Consider the following 20,195-nt stretch of genomic DNA (forward strand, 5'->3'; position numbering starts at 1 on the left):
GAGGCTTACTTAGACGATGTTGTGTGTTATGATAATACATGGGAAGATCATCTTAAAAACTTGCATGGAGTCTTTGAGCAACTTAAAGCTGCTAACCTTACTCTGAACTTGGCTAAGTGTGAATTTGGATGTGCTACTGTCACATATTTGGGGAAAGAGGTCGGAAGTGGTAAAGTTCGTCCTTTAAATTCGAAAGTTGATGCAATCCTTCATTTTCCAGTTCCTCAGAACAAAAGGGAGCTGCGTCGATTTCTTGGAATGATTGGGTATTATCGCTGTTTCTGTAGGAATTTCTCTGTAGTCGCGGGTCCTCTAACAGGACTGCTCCGAAAAGAAATTTTATTTAAAAGGTCGGCTGAATGTGAAGCTGCTTTTAATGCTCTAAAATTGTTGCTGTGTACAAACCTTGTGCTTGTTGCCCCTGATTTTGAAAAGCCGTTTTTGTTGGAAGTTGATGCTAGTGGTAGTGGTGCTGGCGCTGTACTATTACAGGTCGGGAATGATGGTTTAAATCATCCCATCAGTTTTTTTTCAAAAAAGTTCCTGAAACATCAGTTAAGCTATAGTACCATCGAAAAGGAAACCCTTGCATTAATTTTTGCTTTGCAACACTTTGAAGTGTACATTGGTTCCACTGTTCCAATGTTTACACGGACCATAACCCATTAATATTTCTCCAACGCATGTCCAATGCCAACCATCGTCTCATGCGCTGGTTGTTAATTTGTCAAGGTTACAATTTGAACATTTGTCATAAAAAGGGTAAAGACAATGTGATTGCTGAGTCTCTATCCCGTGTTAATTAGTATTTAAAACATACTATGTTTTATTTTATGGGTGGGGGTGTTATGAGTTTGCGTGATCCTGCCCTCTGCTGTTCTTTCTGGGTATTTGTTTGTTTTTCAGATGGGGGTTCCTCCAGATAATTCACCGGACGTGGCGATTGGTTCATCTCATCAACCAACCAGAATAAAAGGACCACCCCAAACTCCTTTCAGATGCCTTTTGTGCCACCGCGTGCGTCTTTGTATTGTGTTCCTGTTTTTCAATTCAACCTTTGTATATTTGAGTATATTACCAGAGAGAACTGTCTAGTCCTGTTGTTAATATGACCTAAGCCTGTTTTGACTACGAGTGTGGATTTTGTTTTGGATTGGTTAGCCATTTGTAAATATTATTGTAAATAGCACATTTCATCGTATTAAGGGTTGTAGGAGGTTTGACGCCATTTCTTTTGTTGTATATATTTTGCAGTCAGTTTTTTTGGTTAGGAAGTTAAGGAAGGATTATGAATTTTATTTTATTTTTAGGAATTTAGTTCATCTCGGGCAAAGACCATTTTGTTTATTATTTTGGCCTTGTCAACCTCTGAAGTTGGAACCCTTACCTTTTTGCTTAGAAATAAAAAGAAATACGTTTACCAAATCCCTCTGATAGTGAGACTCCTTTACTCACCTTTTGCTACGACACAGTCCCCTAGACGGTCGTAACAGTGTTTTAATTTAAAACACATTTTAAATTAATACTAGTCTTCAAGTAAGGAAGAAGCGACAGATCATGGAACGTGTGATTAATATCATCAAGCGTGACCTTAGTTATCGTGATAATAAACACGAGAGTGCTTATATCCTACAAGACTTGACTTTAGATCATGGAAATTGTTTAGAATTAATACTGCTGCTGAGCGATTATGAAGCCTATAATAAGTCATTAGTGTTATCAGTCTCTTAATCCAACAAAGGATTGATGAAGAAGTTAAGGATGCTGGAATGTATTCAGTACAAATGGATACAACACAAGATTTGACCACTAAGAATCAATGTGCAGTTGTATTAAGATTTGTGCCTGATGCCATAAATGGGAAACTAATTGCAGTCAATGACTGTGAATCCTCTTCCAAAGAAAATCTTGTTGCTCTCTGAAGAAAGTTTTGGGAAAAAATTGGCATTGACATCAGGAAATGCATTGGCAACTAAAGAAAAATGCAAGGGCAGTACAATAGATTTTCTACACTTCTCAAACAAGAAGCACCATTTTTGGTGTTATGCGTAATATACATATACAGTACTTAATCTTGTGTTGGCAGACAACTGAATTTGTAGCGTCAAATGCATCATTTTTCTCCTTGCTAAATGACATTGCAACATTTCATACAAAAGTCCTACCAACACATGAAAATGTGGGAGGAAGTCCGTGAGAACAGGCGACACAAACATATTGCTTTAATAGGAGAAAACAAGGTGGTTGTCACGTTTCTGTATCGGCGTGGCATAAATGCAGAGGCAAAGTGACAGTTTTAGGTACTTTTTAATGAGAACTATAAAAAACCAAAACAAAACACTTGGGCACAAACTGATGACTTAACTTTAAATACAACAACTACTATTACCATAACAAATGCTAGACAACCTAAACTTAACTAAAACAGGGTATTTATAATGATCCCACTAATGAATCTCCTCGGTTCAGGAGGACCGAGGTGCAGACTGGGACTTGAAGTTTCCAATCAAAAACTACAACACAAGAATATAAAAAAAAAAAAAGAGTCTTTGGGCGCTTTGGCGCCCTCTAAGGGTTAATCCTTACAGTGGTGGTGAAAAAACCAAGCACTATGCAAAGTTTTATATATTTTGGAACTCCCGAGGTGGCAACTTACATTTGTCACTGTTTTAAGCACTTTCAAAACAGAAATTAAAATATTGTTAATGAACCTAATGCCCTTCCTGACGCAACCCTCCCATTGGATCCGGGCTTGGGTACCGGGCTTGAATTCAATTGAATTACTTGAGCCAGATGACCTTAATGATCCTCATCCTTACACATTGTATACAGTTCAGGGAAGGAATGTGATTGTGCTAAAAAGATTGCTTCTCCATTAATTGTTTTTAACAGTGTACATAAGTGGGTCATCGTATTCTGATTTGAATTTTGTACGCGGCAAAGTATGTCACAGGTTAAATGAAGGGTTCCGAAAAAGATTGCATTTTAAACCTGTATGACTTCTAATTCAGAAGCCAAAGCAGGTGTTTTAATTAAATTACCAGTCTCCTTTTAATATGAGCCATATATGTAACTTCAAAGATTAGAAAAGACCCTAACATCTCAAAAGTAGTAAATTTTACAGTATGTGTGCATTATATTACAAGGCTTGTAGTATTTTTGGAACTTTTAAGCAAGTCAGTATACACAGCTATTGTTCATGTAAAAAAAATTGTTTCTTCTGCATTAGAAGGTCAAAGAGATATGGAATGCTTGACTTAGCAAGGCGTAGCAAAGTTTTCAGCTTTGGAACTACCCCCCTTAAATCATTTTACATGTTGTTCAATTTTATACGTGTTATACATTTTACAAGCTTTGTCATATACAGTCGTGGCCAAAAGTTTTGAGAATTACATAAATATTGGAAATTGGAAAAGTTGCTGCTTAAGTTTTTATAATAGCAATTTGCATATACTCCAGAATGTTATAAAGAGTGATCAAATGAATTGCATAGTCCTTCTTTGCCATGAAAATTAACTTAATCCCAAAAAACCTTTCCACTGCATTTCATTGCTGTCATTAAAGGACCTGCTGAGATCATTTCAGTAATCGTCTTGTTAGGTGAGAACTTAGGTGAGAATGTTGACGAGCACAAGGCTGGAGATCACTGGTCAGGCTGATTGGGTTAGAATGGCAGATTTGACATGTTAAAAGGAGGGTGATGCTTGAAATCATTGTTCTTTCATTGTTAACCATGGTGACCTGCAAAGAAACGCGTGCAGCCATCATTACGTTGCATAAAAATGGCTTCACAGGCAAGGATATTGTGGCTACTAAGATTGCACCTAAATCAACAATTTACATTTACATTTAGGCATTTGGCAGACGCTCTTATCCAAAGCGCCCTACAAAAAGTGCTTTAATGTTTACATCATTGAATACATACTTACACTGGGTTAACTAGGTTAATAACTAAGTGCCATTAGTCCAACACAACTGGGAAGAGGTTTTTATTTTTTTTTTGGGGGGGGGGGGGGGGGGGTCCAATTTATAGGATAATCAAGAATATGGTGAATGGACTGCTGAGGACTGGGGCAAAGTCATATTCTCCGATGAAGCCTCTTTCCGATTGTTTGGGGCATCTGAAAAAAGGCTTGTCCGGAGAAGAAAAGGTGAGCGCTACCATCAGTCCTGTCTCATGCCAACAGTAAAGCATCCTGAGACCATTCATGTGTGGGGTTGCTTCTCAGGGAGTGGGCTCACTCACAATTTTGCCCAAAAGCACATCTATGAATAAAGAATGGTACCAAAACACTCTCCAACAGCAACTTCTTCCAACAATCCAACAACAGTTTGGTGAAGAACAATGCATTTTCCAGCACGATGGAGCACCGTGCCATAAGGCAAAAGTGATACAGTAACTAAGTGGCTCGGGGACCAAAACGTTAAAATTTTGGGTCCATGGCCTGGAAACTCCCCAGATCTTAATCCCATTGAGAACTTGTGGTCAATCCTCAAGAGGCGGGTGGACAAACAAAAACCCACTAATTCTGAAAAACTCCAAAAAGTGATTATGAAAGAATGGGTTGCTATCAGTCAGGATTTGGCCCAGAAGTTGATTGAGAGCCCAGTCGAATTGCAGAGGTCCTGAAAAAGAAGGGCCAACACTGCAAATACTGACTCTTTGCATAAATATCATGTAATTGTCAATAAAAGCCTTTGAAACGTATGAAGTGCTTTTAATTATATTCCAGTACATCACAGAAACAGGGGGGTCAGGGGTAGCTCAGTGGTTAAGGCATTGGCCTACAGTTCGGAAGATCCCAGGTTCAAACCCCACAACCACCAAGTTGCCACTGTTGGGCCCTTAAGCGGCCCTTAACCCTCAACTGCTCAGATGTGTAATAAGATAAAAATGTAAGTCGCTCTGGATAAGAGCGTCTGCCAAATGCCTAAATGTAAACAACTGAAACAAAGATCTAAAAGCAGTTTAGCAGCAAACTAATATTTGTGTCATTCTCAAAACTTTTGGCCACAACTGTACAGTGGAACCTTGAATTGCAAGTAACTTGGTCTGTGTGTGTTTTTAAGACTATAACATTGTGTTTGTGAGTGTGTGCACATAAAGCATTTTTTTTAATTATTTTGTGTCCAAGTATAGTTTCTGTTTTTTTAATAAGTGTACTGCAACAATAGCCACTGTGAAGAAAAAAGGTTAAAAAGGCTGTACCAGTACGGGAGATGAACCTGTTTACAACAATGCAATGTCCTAAAAAGGAGGCAAAAGGAAGTGTTATTCCTTGTTAAAGAAGTTTGCCAACAGAGACTTTCTGTCAGAGAGCCATGATTCCATTAGTGTGTGTGTGTATGTATGTGTCCTCCTACACAGTAGCCCCCTCCTCCTTCTAACCTCTCTTGTCTTACTTCAGCCACTATTCTTTTTAAAGGTAAAGTGCAGGTAAATTTTTTTATTTTGACTTAAAATTTTGTATTACTTTTATACGAATATTTTTGGGTTGTGGAACAAATCATTTGGTTTTGCATTATTGTCTAGCTGGAAATTTTGTTTTACAGAATGTGCAGCACCGTGTTGTGTCGGACAATATTAGGAGGGTGGCTATTTTGGGAAATCTCACTTCGGTTAAACACTTAAAAGGAATTCTTCAAAAAAGGCTTAAAATCAAGGGTGATTTTCTGATTCAGTTTGAGGATCCTGAGTTTGGAAATAAAAACAAATAATTTGTTTAGAATTAGCACTGTTAACTGGCACATCCAGGGTCTGGGTTTGATTCCTGCCTTGGGGTCTGTGAGCAAAACTATATGTTTTCCCTGTACAATTTGAATAAATACAATCGTCACCAATGGTCTCCACAGTCCCTAGTTGAACTACAGAGGTTCCTAGATGGATGGATGTAAGACCTACTGTAATGTACAGGCACCGCTGTCATATCTGAGCTTGGCAGCCAATTAGGTCTCTTAGTTAGTTAGCTGATTCCGAGTTGTGTTGTTAATTTATGTTGTTGCATGTATGTAGCACCTTGGTCCTGGGGGAACGTTGTTTCATTTCACCGTGTACTGAACTGTATATGGTTGGAATGACAATAAAAAGCCTACTTGACAACTTGAGTTGACTTGACCTCACCTGATTTAGACAGACTTATGTTCTAAAAGACTTGTGTTCTCTGTGTTCATTTAATTTGTGAGTTAAGAAAGTCTAGCATAAACCTGATAGGGTTCTTGTGTCACCTGACGTTTGAGATACAGATTAGGTGAAACATAGGACTTAAACCACACACATACACACACCTGATAGAACCAAGTTTAAAAAAAAAACATGGAGAAACCAGCACAAGGACTTGCGTTAGTCACTGATGCAAATTCTCTAAATTAGAACTAATTTCACATATCAGCGGAATGATACAAGTTCCACAACAAAAGGTCCATATCCTTCTACCTGGAACTGTAAGGCCGTACTCGGAATTCAGGGCCGTACTCGGAATTTCTTAGTGAATTTCCAGATTTCCTTTCAAATCTAGTCGTTTCTGTAGACAAAGTGTTAATTGCTGGAGATTTTAATATTCATTTTGAAAACCCAGAAGACCCTCTGAGAACTGCATTTATGTCTATACTGGACTCGATAGGAGTAAATCAGTGTGTAGTAGGACCCACTCATAAAGCAGGTCACACTTTAGATTTAATAATATTATTTGGATTAAGTATAAGAAATTTATTCACAATACCACTATCTGAAGTTATCTCAGATCACTCTTGTCTCAATTCAAGTGTGTCACAATAATAATGTACACACAGCGCCGCGCTACAGTATGAAACGTACATTTACATCAACTACCAAACAGAGTTTTATCAGTAATCTCCCAGAGTTCCCAACTTCGATTAGATCACCGTCTGACCCCACAGAACTCGATCAGGCGACTGAATATTTAGAGTCGACATTTCGCTATACCTTAGATAATGTAGCTCCAGTCAAAAGAAAAATTATTAGAGATAAGAAACTTGCTCCCTGGTATAACGATCACACGTGCACTTTAAAACAGACCGCTCGGAAATTAGAACGTAAATGACGTCAAACTAAATTACTAGTATTTCAAATAGCATGGAAGGAGAGCATCCTGAACTATAGAAAAGCTCTTAGTGTAGCTAGATTAACATATCTCTCCACTCTTACAGAAAATAACAAAAATAATCCTAGATTCTTATTTAATGCTGTAGCCAAATTAACCAGAAATAAGACCACTCCAGAAATCTCCACAACAACATTATGCAATAGTGAGGACTTCATGAACTTTTTTAATAATAAAATTGTAAATATTAGGCATAAAATTGAGGTTTTGAAACCGAACAATGTAATTGATGCAGATGTTAATCTAGCCATGTCAGATCAGAACCTAGAATACTTTACTCCCCTTGAAGAGAATGAACTAATTTCACTCATCTCTTCTTCAAATTCATCAACCTGTATATTAGATCCTGTACCGACACATTTTCTTAAACAGATAGTACCAGCAATAATAGAACCCCTGTTGAGATTAATTAATTCTTCACTCAGCATTGGATATGTTCCGAAATCTTTTAAATTAGCAGTTATCAAACCAATAATTAAGAAACCTGACCTCGACCCCTGTCAGCTGTCCAGTTACAGACCAATATCAAACCTCCTCTTTATCTCTAAGATTCTGGAAAAGATAGTAGCGGAGCAGCTATGCTCATATATACATAGAAATGGCATACATGAACTGTATCAGTCAGGATTTAGGCCTCATCACAGTACAGAGACAGCGCTCGTTAAAGTAGTAAATGACATTCTATTGGCCTCTGATCAGGGTTGTGTAACTATGCTTGTACTACTTGACCTCAGTGCAGCTTTTGACACTGTTGATCACGCTATTCTTCTTCACAGATTAGAAAATGTAGTGGGAATTAAGGGTACAGCCCTCTCCTGGCTCAGATCCTATCTGACCCATCGTTATCAGTATGTAGACTTAAATGGTGATTATTCTGCATGTTCTCTAGTGGAGTTTGGCGTTCCGCAGGGTTCAGTTTTAGGTCCACTGCTTTTTTCCCTTTACATGCTTCCTCTGGGCAACATAATCCGTAAGCATGGTATTAGTTTTCATTGTTATGCTGACGATACACAGTTATATGTCTCAGCAAAACCTGATGAGAAAAAACAGCTTACTAAAATTGAGCAATGTGTGCAGGACATAAGAAATTGGATGCTAATTAACTTCCTTCTGCTGAATCCGGATAAGACAGAAGTTCTAGTCATAGGACCGCATACAGCTAGGAGTAAAATTTTAGATCACACCGTAACTTTAGATGGCCTTTCTGTTCCATCAAATGCAACAGTGAAAGACCTTGGTGTGATTATTGATTCCAGCCTTTCATTTGAAGCACATGTAGATAATATTACCAGGATAGCATTCTTTCACCTCAGAAATATTGCCAGAATAAGAAATTTATTGTCGCTAAACGACGCAGAAAAACTAGTTCATGCTTTTATCACCTCTAGGTTGGACTATTGTAATGCCTTACTGTCTGGTTGTTCAGCTAGATGCATAAATAAGCTTCAGCTAGTCCAGAATGCAGCAGCGAGAGTCCTCACCAGAACCAGAAGATATGAGCACATCACCCCTATCTTATCTTCACTCCATTGGCTCCCTGTGAAATTTCGCATTGATTTTAAAATACTACTCTTGACATATAAAGCATTAAATGGTCTCGCGCCGCAGTACCTAAGCGAACTGCTAGTGTCTTACGATCCGCCACGCCTACTTCGATCAAAGGATGCAGGCTGCTTGTCAGTACCGCGTATTATGAAAAATACAGCTGGGGGCAGAGCTTTTTCTTACAAAGCCCCAAAGTTATGGAATAGTCTTCCAAATAGTGTTCGGGACTCAGACACAGTCTCAGTGTTTAAGTCCAGGCTAAAAACCTATTTATTTAGCCAAGCATTTTTATAAATAGATTTGCCATAGGTAAAGGAGCAGATCTGGGGGACTCATGGACGTAGAGTATTATGGTGAACTGGTATGTTTGGATGCTGTCTTCCTCACTCTCATTGATCACTCAGGTTTGCTGACGGTGAGGTGATTGTTTGCTTTACATGTCAGGAAGCCCTCATGTTTGTGTTTCCTTCTGGCTCTCCCTTTTAGTTATGCTGTCATAGTTACTCCTCTTCTTCTCTTTCCCCCCCTCTTTCTTTTTCCTCTCTCCTCCTGTCCCCCCCTTTCACTCTTTCTCTCTCTCTCTGTCGAGCTACACATGTCGTTCCTGAGCTGCCAGTGATCCAGACTCCCTCTGCCCTCCGGACCTGTCTGACCCATCCTGGTGCCCCGCTTCTGGCTGAAGATCTCGTCACATGGATGCCCCGTGTGTCTCTCTGGGATGCGTCTGGTGTCTGGGAATGATTCTCTCTACCTAGAAAATGGTTCTGGCCTTGACTGGTGTTGGCAACTGTTTCTCTGGGGACTTGACAGCTCGATAGTTCATGACTGGAACTTCTTACAAGTCTACCTGGGTCTTCAATAACTACCTGGACTACATATTAACATCAATTAACATCAGCTATTATAGGCGAACTGCCTCCCACCCTACACACTGTATAAATGCAGATCATTTACTGCTTTCTGTTTTACCCAAATGAGGATGGGTTCCCTGTTGAGTCTGGTTCCTCTCAAGGTTTCTTTCTATTATCATCTCAGGGAGTTTTTCCTTGCCACTGTCGCCCTCGGCTTGCTCACCAGGGACAAACTGACCATTTTGATTCATACAAATTCACATTTCATACAAACTTAAATAATTCTTTTGACTGTGTAAAGCTGCTTTGCGGCAATGAAAATTGCTAAAAGCGCTATACAAATAAAATTTAATTGAATTGAACTGTGGCTCCTGTTATTCATTGTGTAGTTGTGTTTTGTTCACAGTTAAATTTAATGATGCTTGATGTAACAAACTTATCCTGACATGTTGTATATGTAAAATTTCCATTCTGGCTTAAATCCAGGGTTAAAATGATTGTAATTTCTCTTCTTTCAGGTTTTGCTACAGCGGCAGATCAGTGAAGATAAGTGCAAAACCTACGGCGTTATGGTGTGGCAATTAAAATAGCTTGAGGACATTGTGTTCATATACTGAAGTGACATTTTCTTATGGTTTCTGATTCAAAGCACTCGTATGTTCTGTTTTGTTTTATATTGTTCTATATTAAAAGTGAAAAGTTAAATGTTCTGTATATTCTTTATTTTAACATGAAAATTTGAAAAGGTTTTCTATTCTCTACTGATTTTAATAAACACTTGTTTCAGCATGATACAAATTATCCGCTTTATTAAGCACATGTGAATTTTTTTCTTGGAAACAAAACAAGTGAGTCGTTAAAGCCGCGTCACAGCCGAAACAGTAGAGGGTGCTTCTACTTGTGTTTTTTCTTCTTTAAGTTCTCTTGGGGCTTTTCACGTGTCTCGGGTGTCTCGGGCACGGTGGGCTGCCATGTGAGAGGGTTTCGTCTGTACATGGGCCATGGAGGTAGAGTGAGCTGCAACACACCACACAAGAAGTAATGTGCATGTGTGTAAGAGAACAAGAACAACAAAAAATTACACAAACTAAAAGTGACCATCTTTAATGTTTTTTTTAAATAAAATTGTCTTCATGAAAATATATACTGATAACAACTGATTTGCGAACGAGTGCTCTTAAACATACAACACCCATCATGACAGTCAAAAGTCTGCATCACTCATTTTTTAAAAAAATGAATTATATAAAGTTGTTCACTTGAACCTCTTTTCTCATTTTTTTTGTCCAAAAGTTATGCAAACATTTGTACATCAAAGCATCCCTAAGCCACAATATACACCGATCAGACATAACATTAAGACGGTATTGTGTAGGTTCTACTTGTGCCACCAAAAACAGTTCAGACCACTCGTGGGTTGAGGTGGGCCCTCCATGGATCAAATTTGTTTGTCTGTAGCATCCATTGATGCTCAATCAGATTGAGACTGGATTGAGGAATTTGGTGGCCGGGTTAACAAATGTGAACTCTTTTTCTGCTAAGCCCCGTAGGCACTAGGCCTGGAGTGTTCTGATACCTTTCTGTCAAAGCCAGCCTTAATTTTTTTTTTTTTTTTTTTAGCAATTTCTGTTTACATTTCTTGTTGGAATGGACCAGACATGGATAGTTCATGATCCTTTCACCAGTTTACTGGTATGTAACTAATAAATCAATGTTAATGTTACGGCTGATCGCTGTATTGCTGTGTTATAATCTACTCACTATACTAGTTGAAACAATTATACTGTAAATAAAGCCACTTACCAAACAGGAGACGGCGAATCCGGCTAACATGATGTAAACAGTCCATCCAAATTGCTCGATAATGAAACCGTAGATGAATCCAATGATCTGGAAGCCGACAAAAGCATGTGAGAGACAGACTGATGCTGAGACACATAAGTCCTTTATATACTATATATAATAAACTAGATTAAAAAAGAGCCATAGTGTGAATTCGACTTACAGCTGAAACCAGGATGACCCCTTGGAAAATCTGCTCTGCAAGTTTCTGACCTTTATAGTCCTAAACAAGCAAAACAAAGATTAACAAGATTAAAGTGAGAACATTTTTTTGCATAACTTTTCATAAAATAATTGTTCCTAAATAATAGTTATAAAAATAAAAACAAAAGAAAAAAAGGTATTTTAATGTTTTCTCCCCATTCAACTGTAATGTTTTTATTATTATCTGTAATTTAGCAACGTTGAATAGGGCTTTAAGCTCCGCCCACTTGCCTGATTTTACAAAATAAATATGTACGTTTATATATTTTTTTCGAAAGGTCCCCAACAAACTTTTCCCAATTATTTTTTTGTGTAAGAATATTAGAATCACTGACTAAAATGAATTGTGATATTTCTTGTTTAAATATTAAAAACGTGAATTCCCGTGCAGTCTCTTGCTTTAAAAATAAATATTTGGCAACATTTATTTAAAATAAGTATTGTGTTGCCAAAAAAACATTAAGCAGGAGATTGCAATGGTTTCGTGTTTTTCTTTTATTAGTAAGAACATCAGCATAACTAAAAATTGCATTGTGATATTTATTATTTTAATTAAAGTAATATAAAAAAAATGATTACCCAGCAGTCTCCTGATTTAAACGTTAATATTTGGCAACACATATTTTTGTAACTGATGCTTGCGACACTAATATTTGAAGAAATAAATGTTTGATAATACGACTTTTCAGTTAATAATCGCTATTACTGTGTAATAATAATGATACAGGATTAGAAATGTACAGTAAATGTTGCGTCTGTCCACAAACGGTTGGTTGCTGGCTAACGGCTGCTAAATAAAAATGACACGATGAGGCATGATAAACGAGCTTGGTAACATATATGTTTTATAAACATAGCAATACTTACCATATGAGTTGGAATGGAATTAAACATGGAAAACATTTTGAAATAATAAAATACAGAAGCAGTTCCTAATAAACGGATCGAACTGCGATGGCAGTATTTCCGGTTCCAAAAATATACGTAGATTTAAGAAGACCCCTAGTCCTTGCGTTGAAGCGGGCTCAAACTGCGTTACATTTGTGCATTACTGTGCTAAAGAACACATAAACGACCTTTACATATTTTTGACATTTAAAAAAAAATTATTTGCGATGTAGATATCTCTTTAATTAATTTTACATCCGTGCTATCTGTGATAGAGTATTTTTTGTTTTTAAAAGTAAAAAAAAAAAAAAAAAAAATTTACACTGGCAGTAAGATGGACGCCTCACCGGAATTAGCGAACGTGTGAGGATTTGTAGATCATACAGATGGTAAGGAAGTTGTTTGAATCCATACTGCTCGCGTGTCACGGGATGATGTAACGATCTGCAGAAGTCGTCTGCCTGTTTTCCAGAAGAAAAGCGTCGCTAGCGCATCGGCTCAGATTTACCGATGTTGAGTTGGCATTTTGGGTGAAACCCCCAAAAGAAGCTCGAACACAGGTAGTGAACAGTGCTTATTGTACGCGTAGTATTTCTCCATGCTTGCATGTTTGTTTATTGATGTTTGAAACTATTGGTTTCTGTAAGGGTGCGTTTTGCAGCTGTGCACGCGCTTAAACGAGCATACAATCGAATGCATGTGGCTCAAATAACCGAATGCAGAATAAATGAAAGGTCTAAAAGTGTGCAGATAAGAGCCCATGCATGTATGAATAATAACTCGGTGTATTGCACCGTTGCTTTTCTGTGCACTCTCGCTCATATCACTGTCCTCGTGCGGCTGATTTCGTGCAGCTGTCATTGCTCTGATTGTTGTTCGTTTTGTTCTCTCAGCTGTAGATGTTCTGCAGTGTCCAGATTCATAAAGCAGCATGACACTCCGGAGAGGTAAACAACAAGCCCAGTGTCCTTCATGTTTATACAGTAAACTCTGTTTCTTTATTTCTTCCTGATTTAACGTGCTGGAAAGTCAAAATCGGCTCCACCGCCCTGCATCAGTGTTGTTCTTGTTTTTAAAGTTAAAATATAAATGAGTCGACTCTAATGGTGAGCCGAGTCGAATGATGTGACTCGTTTCGAAAAACGCCCATAGAACTAGTGTTAATTTTGTCAGCTATTTTCAATTTTCAGTCCCTAAAACTTTAATAAATGTCCCTGTTAACTTTTATCATATTTAGTCAATCTTATCCTATTTTTGTTTGACCAAATTTTAGTTGACTGAAAGTGTGAAAATTGTGTCTAGTTTTTGTCAGAGTAACGCTGAAGTATTTTAGTCTAGTTTTAGTCAATGAAAATCTAACATTGTAGGAATAAGATTATTATTATTATTATTAATTAATCCTACAGTCAATTTAGTCTAGCCAAAGCAATTTTTAAAGGTTTTTCACACATTTCAAATGTCTTTTTTTGTATGATGTTTTCAGCTAATTTATTTTTACCAATCACAACAACTGCTGCACATCCAATTTTTTTAACTACGAAACAATAGGATCAGTATGGACAATACAATGATTTAAAACTTGTATATACTGTATATATATTTATATGTTTTATACGAGGACCTGAAACCGAACTTGTGAAAAGTAACTAAATATAAAGTCAAGAATGATGTTTGTGTCTTTTTGTTTCGTCTCAGTGAACGTGGTGATTCTTGTCCTGCTCTCGATCGCCTTTTTAATTATCATTCACCGAAACCTGCTGAATCTCAGTGACTTCCTAAAGCAAGACGGTTCAGGTACTAAACCCTTAACACTTGTCTCGTTGAGTTTGAACGCACTGCTTTTCCTCACCGTGCAGTTCTGTGCTGTGTTAACCTGTTTTTCCTCTGTTAGATGCAGCTCCGGGCGCGATCCTGCCGTTCGAAAACGGATTTTTCGCGGAGCGTAAAGCCCGGACCGGGGAGGAGATCCCCGTGGTGATCACAGCTGCCGAGGAGAGACTCGGCGCCGCTGTCGCCGCCATGAACAGCATCAACCGAAACAGCAAAGCCAACGTGGTCTTTAGCATCGTGACACTCAACGAGTCTGTGGAACATCTCCGGTGAGCAAAAGTTTTTAATAATCATGTTCTAGGCGTGAGCATGTGTCTGATGCGCTGTCGTCTCGTGTCAGGGCTTGGTTGAGCGGAACAAACATCAAGCACAAAATCATCACGTTTGAGCCGAAAATCCTGGAGGGAAAGGTTTCGTCCAATCCACAAAAAGCAGATTCGGAAAAACCGGTAAGCTCTCGTAACATTTCAAGGCTTTTTATAGAAGTCGTGAAAATTCTATCTTAAAATTATTATTATTTTTTTTACCCCACAGCTCACTTTCGCCAGGTTCTACATGCCAAACTTCTTACCTGACACAGAGAAAGCCATTTACCTGGATGATGATATTATCGTTCAAGGTACGCTATACGTTCATTTGTTCAACATCTTATCACTAGGGAACAAAAGTGGTGAAATGTACTTTTTTTGTTTGTTTGTTTGTTTGTTTTTTTGATGACAGGAGATATCCAGGAACTTTTTGAGATGAGTCTGAAGCCTGGCCATGCTGCAGCTTTTTCAGAAGATTGCGACTCGGCTACTTCTAAAGGCATCATCAGAGGAGCAGGAAGCCAGGTGAATATCAGACGGATTATCATCCAAATAAATGAATAAATAAGTAAACATGAAACTGCATGAAATTCTTATGTAAACTGATATGGGTGGGCGAATCATAATACTTATGAGCTCGGGAACCGGCAAGTGAGTGTTTGTTTAGGTTACAGGAAAAACTAATTGACGAAGCAAAAAAACAAAACAAAAAAAAACTTAAGTTAAGGTAATAAAAAATAATACTGATGTTATTGTGACATCAACAAATATGACTTATCTATCGGTGCATTTATATGGACACCAATATGCCACACTAATGGTCAATTAACTGCCCAATTGGAATAAATAAATCCCTCAGTCGGACCAGTATGACCCGATCCCGACCAATCGGAAGTAGAGGGTGGTATTAACTTTTAATAATCCAATCAATAAATAATAATATCCACGTAAATCCTTGAGCTGCTTGTTTCTTCTGACATGCTTCTTTCTCTGCATGTTTGCTCCACATGGAGGTAACATTAGGTGACTTGAACAGTTTCCTTTTGAACTTGAATTTTTGCTTCTATTCCTGATCATAATGCAGATGTTGGGACGGATGGAAAGTCTGAGGGAAAGTCTGCTGCTGCTTCTTCTGTTATATTTGCTGTAGATTATATATAGATTAAAGCAAATTTATAAAAATATACATATTTTATTTACATTTTTTAAGCCTGTGAACACACCTTACCAGATCCTTGTCCGTGTAAACAGTTAAGCCTGAATTTCTATACGGATTGGAGAATTGTGTGTAAACGTAGCTCATGTGTTCACCCACAGTATGTCCAAGATATTATTACTTCCTGGAAAGCATGATTTACTTTCTTTCGCTCTGTTCTGTCAATCAATGCTAATGTCGTTGTTTGCTACTTAGCGGTTATGTGCATGTGCAGACGGACAAGCTTTTGTAATGGTTCGTTCAAATAGTTTTTTTAATTTTTGTTGCGGATATTCTGCAACGTCTCTAATAAAAATATCCTCCACATATTATTATACCCCTGCACATTTACCCCTATAGCATTTTTTGGTAGTGTAGCAGGAATTGGTAGACAATAGACAATAGATGTGGTGTGTGTGTGTGTGTGTGTGTGTGTGAAAACTCATCAGGTAATGGAATTTCGAAAATAGTAGCAAGTGTTGTTGGTACATTACATCATCATTGATTGAGTTAAGGTTTAAACGGGAGCAGTCATCTTGTGTAAGTAAATAAATAGCAGCGAACATTATAAGCCATGGGGCAGTGTCTTGTCGTACTCCAATGTTTGGGACAAGTGGTACATTCCAGATCCAACTGGTAAATTCCATCCAATCAGAAGATTTGCTTGGTTTGCTAAATGTCTTTGATACAACCCCTCCAAAAAAAAACAAAAAAAAACCGCAACACAAAGGTTGCTTTTACTTGCATTCGGATTTATCCATCTGAACAGTTACAGCTCAGGGTTCTTCCGAGTGTAACAGCTCTTAAGATTAAAACTCTTAAATTTGAATTCTTATTTTTGTTTTTGTAACAGAACAGTTACATTGGCTTTTTGGACTTCAAAAAGGAAGCAGTGAGGAAGCTGGGAATGCGAGCAAACACATGCTCTTTCAATCCTGGAGTCATTGTGGCCAACTTAACTGAATGGAAACACCAAAACATCACCCAGCAGCTCGAAATATGGATGGAGCGCAACGTGAAGTGAGTGTCTCTCAAGGACAGAAGTATACTTGCTTTAAACTATGTGTAGGCGCACACATAATGGCTGCGTCATGTATCCTGTGGTTGTCGGTAGTTTCGACATGTCCCCAAGTTAACGCGAGGGTGCCTGTAAGATGCAATATGCAGGTAAACAATAGGGGCAGTGAAGTCAGAAGGCACTTAAAATAGTGGAAAGTTTCAAGCAGAAGTTGTTCATCCAGGTCCGCAATTACCCCCCACTGAATAATGTATCTTTTAACGCTGCACCGTGATGTACACATGTTTGTTTACTTTATGCAAGCCTGTCGGCATAAAATTCCTAAAAGAAAAAAGTCTTTATAGAAAACCCAAACCGCTTCCATCTTCCCTGGTTTGCAAGAGTACCACATCACATTCTTCTTTAAAGTTTATGGTCGTTCGGTGCGGTTGCTGCCACCTACTGGACTGTAATGTAGTGCAGCAGTAAATTCTCTTTGCATGAGATAACGTTTAAAAAAAATCAACACAGCATTTTAATCCATATTAGACACATTTAGTAGTTTTGTATAATAAAAAAAATAGCTTCATGAAATAAATTAGTCAACACACATTAAGCTATCGAATCGCAAATCGCAACACCCAGAAACCTAATTGAATTCACAGACTACCTGTGATTCACAGCTCTAATTATAAGCTTGGCATGCTTAATACACCACAGATTAAAAATATAATAAATCTTTTGCTTTTTTTACTTGCTTTTAGTATACAATTTGCTAATTTTCTGCATTTATTTATTTTGCATAATTATCATTTCCTTTTACTTCATTAGGGATGGGTTTTACAGCAACATGCTGGCAGACAGCTTCACTACACCCCCACTACTCATTGTGTTCTACAAGCGCCACTCCAGCATCGAGCCCATGTGGCATGTCCGACATCTTGGTAAGCGTTTCATCTCGAACAGCTGAAACTCACGCACCTCAAACTGATTCTTTCACGCTTGAGTCTTTCCTGATCGATGTACTTAACATTGTGCTATGCGATTCTCATCAGATATTGATTCGTTTACTCCATCGATGATTATATTTCCTGTAACAGCACACCACCTACTGTACATGTTTTTTCTTCCTTATTCCATTACCCAGTGGTAGTAATACAGTGCAATACATTGTCGGTAGATCCTTTTATTTTTTTATAACTGACTGTGATGTGATGGTTTTAGGGGCCACCGGAGCTGGAAATCGCTACTCCCCACAGTTCATCAGTGCAGCGAAACTCCTCCACTGGAACGGACATTATAAGCCGTGGGGCAGAGTCTCGTCGTACCCCGATGTTTGGGACAAGTGGTACATTCCAGATCCGACCGGTAAATTCCATCCAATCAGAAGACACTCTGGAGACAAATAAAGACTTGAAGCTGAATTATCCTAACATTTTGCACAAATATTTGGGTTCTCTAGAACTTGGTGTCCTGAACACCATTTCGCAATGCTACAGCTCCTAAATTACACGGAAACGATGTTACGACTACCCGTCGCTGCTTTTCCAGTTACATCAATTTTGCCTGAAATTCTGTATCTTTTTTTTTTTTTTTTTTATAGTTTCCTGACTCAAAGGGGGTATAAACTTCTTTCCATTGGCAGCATGCACTGTATAGGTGAAGCAACGGACTTGCCAGTTTGACTTGAAAACTAGTTAACACTAAAAATTAGGTATTAAAGTAACAATGTATAAATGGAAATTTAAAACAAAAAAATCGGACTGTGTATTTAATTTCTCCTGTTTGAATTTTCAGGGACATTTAAGGTGACTTAACATTTAATACCTGTGCTAATTAAGTATGAAAACGGCCATCGAGACGGCGACATTGATGATGCCGTCTCAGAACAAATGTAAACGGTATATGTTTAAACATTACACTCCACCAACACCAGGTCCAAGCTTGTCATAATTAACATCATGCTTAAGACAGAATCACTAAAATGCTACCTCAGTTCTTACTGCCTACATTCGAAAGGTCCAGCATTTTTCCAGGTTACTTTCTTTTTACTCCTTTGTGTTGGGCAAACAGGTTTGGTAGTCCACTGACACTAAATACCTTTTTTTCACCCATGTATTAAAGAGAACCACTTAATTTTAATTTCCACAAGTATTATTTTAAAACATGTTTCTTTTCTTCTTTTTTCATTTTTTCTTTTTTCACAAGGATCCTGAGCACATTTCATTTCTTTTGTCTAGAGTCATGTCCATTTCAGCTTTAATGTTACTTGTTTGGAAGCATGTGCCAACAAATTTGTACAAAGAAAATCCAATAATTCTATATTTACTATATTACTATATTGAATAAAGTGAAGTAAAATTCTTAACCTGTTGTGTGGTTATCATTTAACCCTTTGTATTTTGTTTTTCAGAAATCCTCACTCAGTTAACATCGTCTTAAAAGGGTTAACTATATTAGTGACATGACAAGAAATTAGTTTTTTAGAAAATGATCAGACGATTTCACAATAACAGCATGTCATTGAGGTTTCTTCCTCTGACACTTAAGGAAGAAAACAGTTCAGATGCAGGTCTTCCTCGATCTCAGAGATGGTAGGACCAGTCGAGCAGTGCTAAAAAGAGTGTTTAGGACAGAATTTCCCCTAATATGGTTACTCAATAACAAACTGTATTTTTTTTTAACATCAGAAGAAAGAAGTGGAACTCATTTACATTCTACAACATTAACTGTTGTTTTTTTTAAATAAATAAATTGGTTTTAGATCAGGGCTCTCCAAATTCAGTCCTGGAGGGCCAGTGACCAGCACAGTTTGTAATTCACCAACACCTAAACACACCCGCTGAACCTAGTGATTAACAGATTAGTTAAATCAGTGTGTTTGAGAAGAATCACCAAACTGTGTTGGACACTGGCCCTCCAGGACTGGATTTGGAGACCCCTGCTCTAGATGATACAAGCGAGTCACTGCGAATCTTTAAATGATGTCTAAATAAATCTCATAGGTATTTATGTTAGCTTTCGAAAGAAATAACTAAACAAAAAAAAGGATGGTCCTTCTAGTTAGTAACCTAGTAAACCAGTATAAGGATATACTGTATATTTAAGCAATTTCCCTCTGGGATTAATAAAGTTCTTTGAATTAATTAATGGAAACTTTAAAGCACCCATGTTCTGGACAAGGATGTTTGTCAAATTAAAACCTGCTCTTCTGAATAGCTACAACAATCATGAATTATTATTCTATTCATGTAACTTTAATTTGATAGATTTGTGAACGCTGTAGAACTGTGGTTTTAATCTTTTGTTGACTAATTAAATGTCAGAGTAAAAGTATAGAATTCAGTGCCTATTCACAAGTTAACTGTTTATGTAAATTTTCAAATATAAAATTGACACTAAAAAATACCTCAT

The 20,195-nt window shown here is 37.7% G+C and overlaps 2 protein-coding genes across 2 annotated transcripts; one reads left to right on the forward strand and one right to left on the reverse strand.

The window, feature by feature from the left end:
* Positions 1 to 10,309: 10,309 nt before the first annotated feature.
* On the reverse strand, positions 10,310 to 12,584 carry spcs1 (signal peptidase complex subunit 1). The gene is made up of 4 exons (XM_053484362.1): positions 12,431 to 12,584; positions 11,523 to 11,582; positions 11,321 to 11,407; positions 10,310 to 10,534 (listed from the first exon to the last, which is right to left on the reverse strand). The coding sequence occupies exons 1-4, from the start codon at positions 12,464 to 12,466 to the stop codon at positions 10,412 to 10,414; spliced, it is 306 nt and encodes a 101-aa protein (XP_053340337.1). The 5' UTR covers positions 12,467 to 12,584; the 3' UTR covers positions 10,310 to 10,411.
* A 222-nt stretch (positions 12,585 to 12,806) lies between these two features.
* On the forward strand, positions 12,807 to 18,964 carry glt8d1 (glycosyltransferase 8 domain containing 1). Its single transcript, XM_053483669.1, has 10 exons — positions 12,807 to 13,011; positions 13,345 to 13,398; positions 14,147 to 14,245; positions 14,343 to 14,550; positions 14,622 to 14,730; positions 14,816 to 14,900; positions 15,002 to 15,114; positions 16,638 to 16,804; positions 17,613 to 17,725; positions 18,006 to 18,964. The coding sequence occupies exons 2-10, from the start codon at positions 13,383 to 13,385 to the stop codon at positions 18,188 to 18,190; spliced, it is 1,095 nt and encodes a 364-aa protein (XP_053339644.1). The 5' UTR covers positions 12,807 to 13,011; positions 13,345 to 13,382; the 3' UTR covers positions 18,191 to 18,964.
* The last annotated feature ends 1,231 nt before the right edge of the window (positions 18,965 to 20,195 follow it).

The sequence above is a fragment of the Clarias gariepinus genome, chromosome 23 (assembly GCF_024256425.1).
Source record: "Clarias gariepinus isolate MV-2021 ecotype Netherlands chromosome 23, CGAR_prim_01v2, whole genome shotgun sequence".
Taxonomy (NCBI): Eukaryota; Metazoa; Chordata; class Actinopteri; order Siluriformes; family Clariidae; genus Clarias; species Clarias gariepinus.

Bases quoted from the DNA above. Each gene is read 5' to 3' on its own strand.
- glt8d1 (XM_053483669.1), top strand. The intron at 14,731-14,815 runs GTAAGCTCTCGT...TTTACCCCACAG, and splicing joins AAGCAGATTCGGAAAAACCG to CTCACTTTCGCCAGGTTCTA. The intron at 16,805-17,612 runs GTGAGTGTCTCT...TTACTTCATTAG, and splicing joins TGGATGGAGCGCAACGTGAA to GGATGGGTTTTACAGCAACA.
- spcs1 (XM_053484362.1), bottom strand. From the start codon at position 12,466: ATGTTTTCCATGTTTAATTCCATTCCAACTCATATG. The intron at 11,408-11,522 runs GTAAGTCGAATT...GTCGGCTTCCAG, and splicing joins GGGTCATCCTGGTTTCAGCT to ATCATTGGATTCATCTACGG. The intron at 10,535-11,320 runs GTAAGTGGCTTT...GGTGTGTTGCAG, and splicing joins GATTCGCCGTCTCCTGTTTG to CTCACTCTACCTCCATGGCC.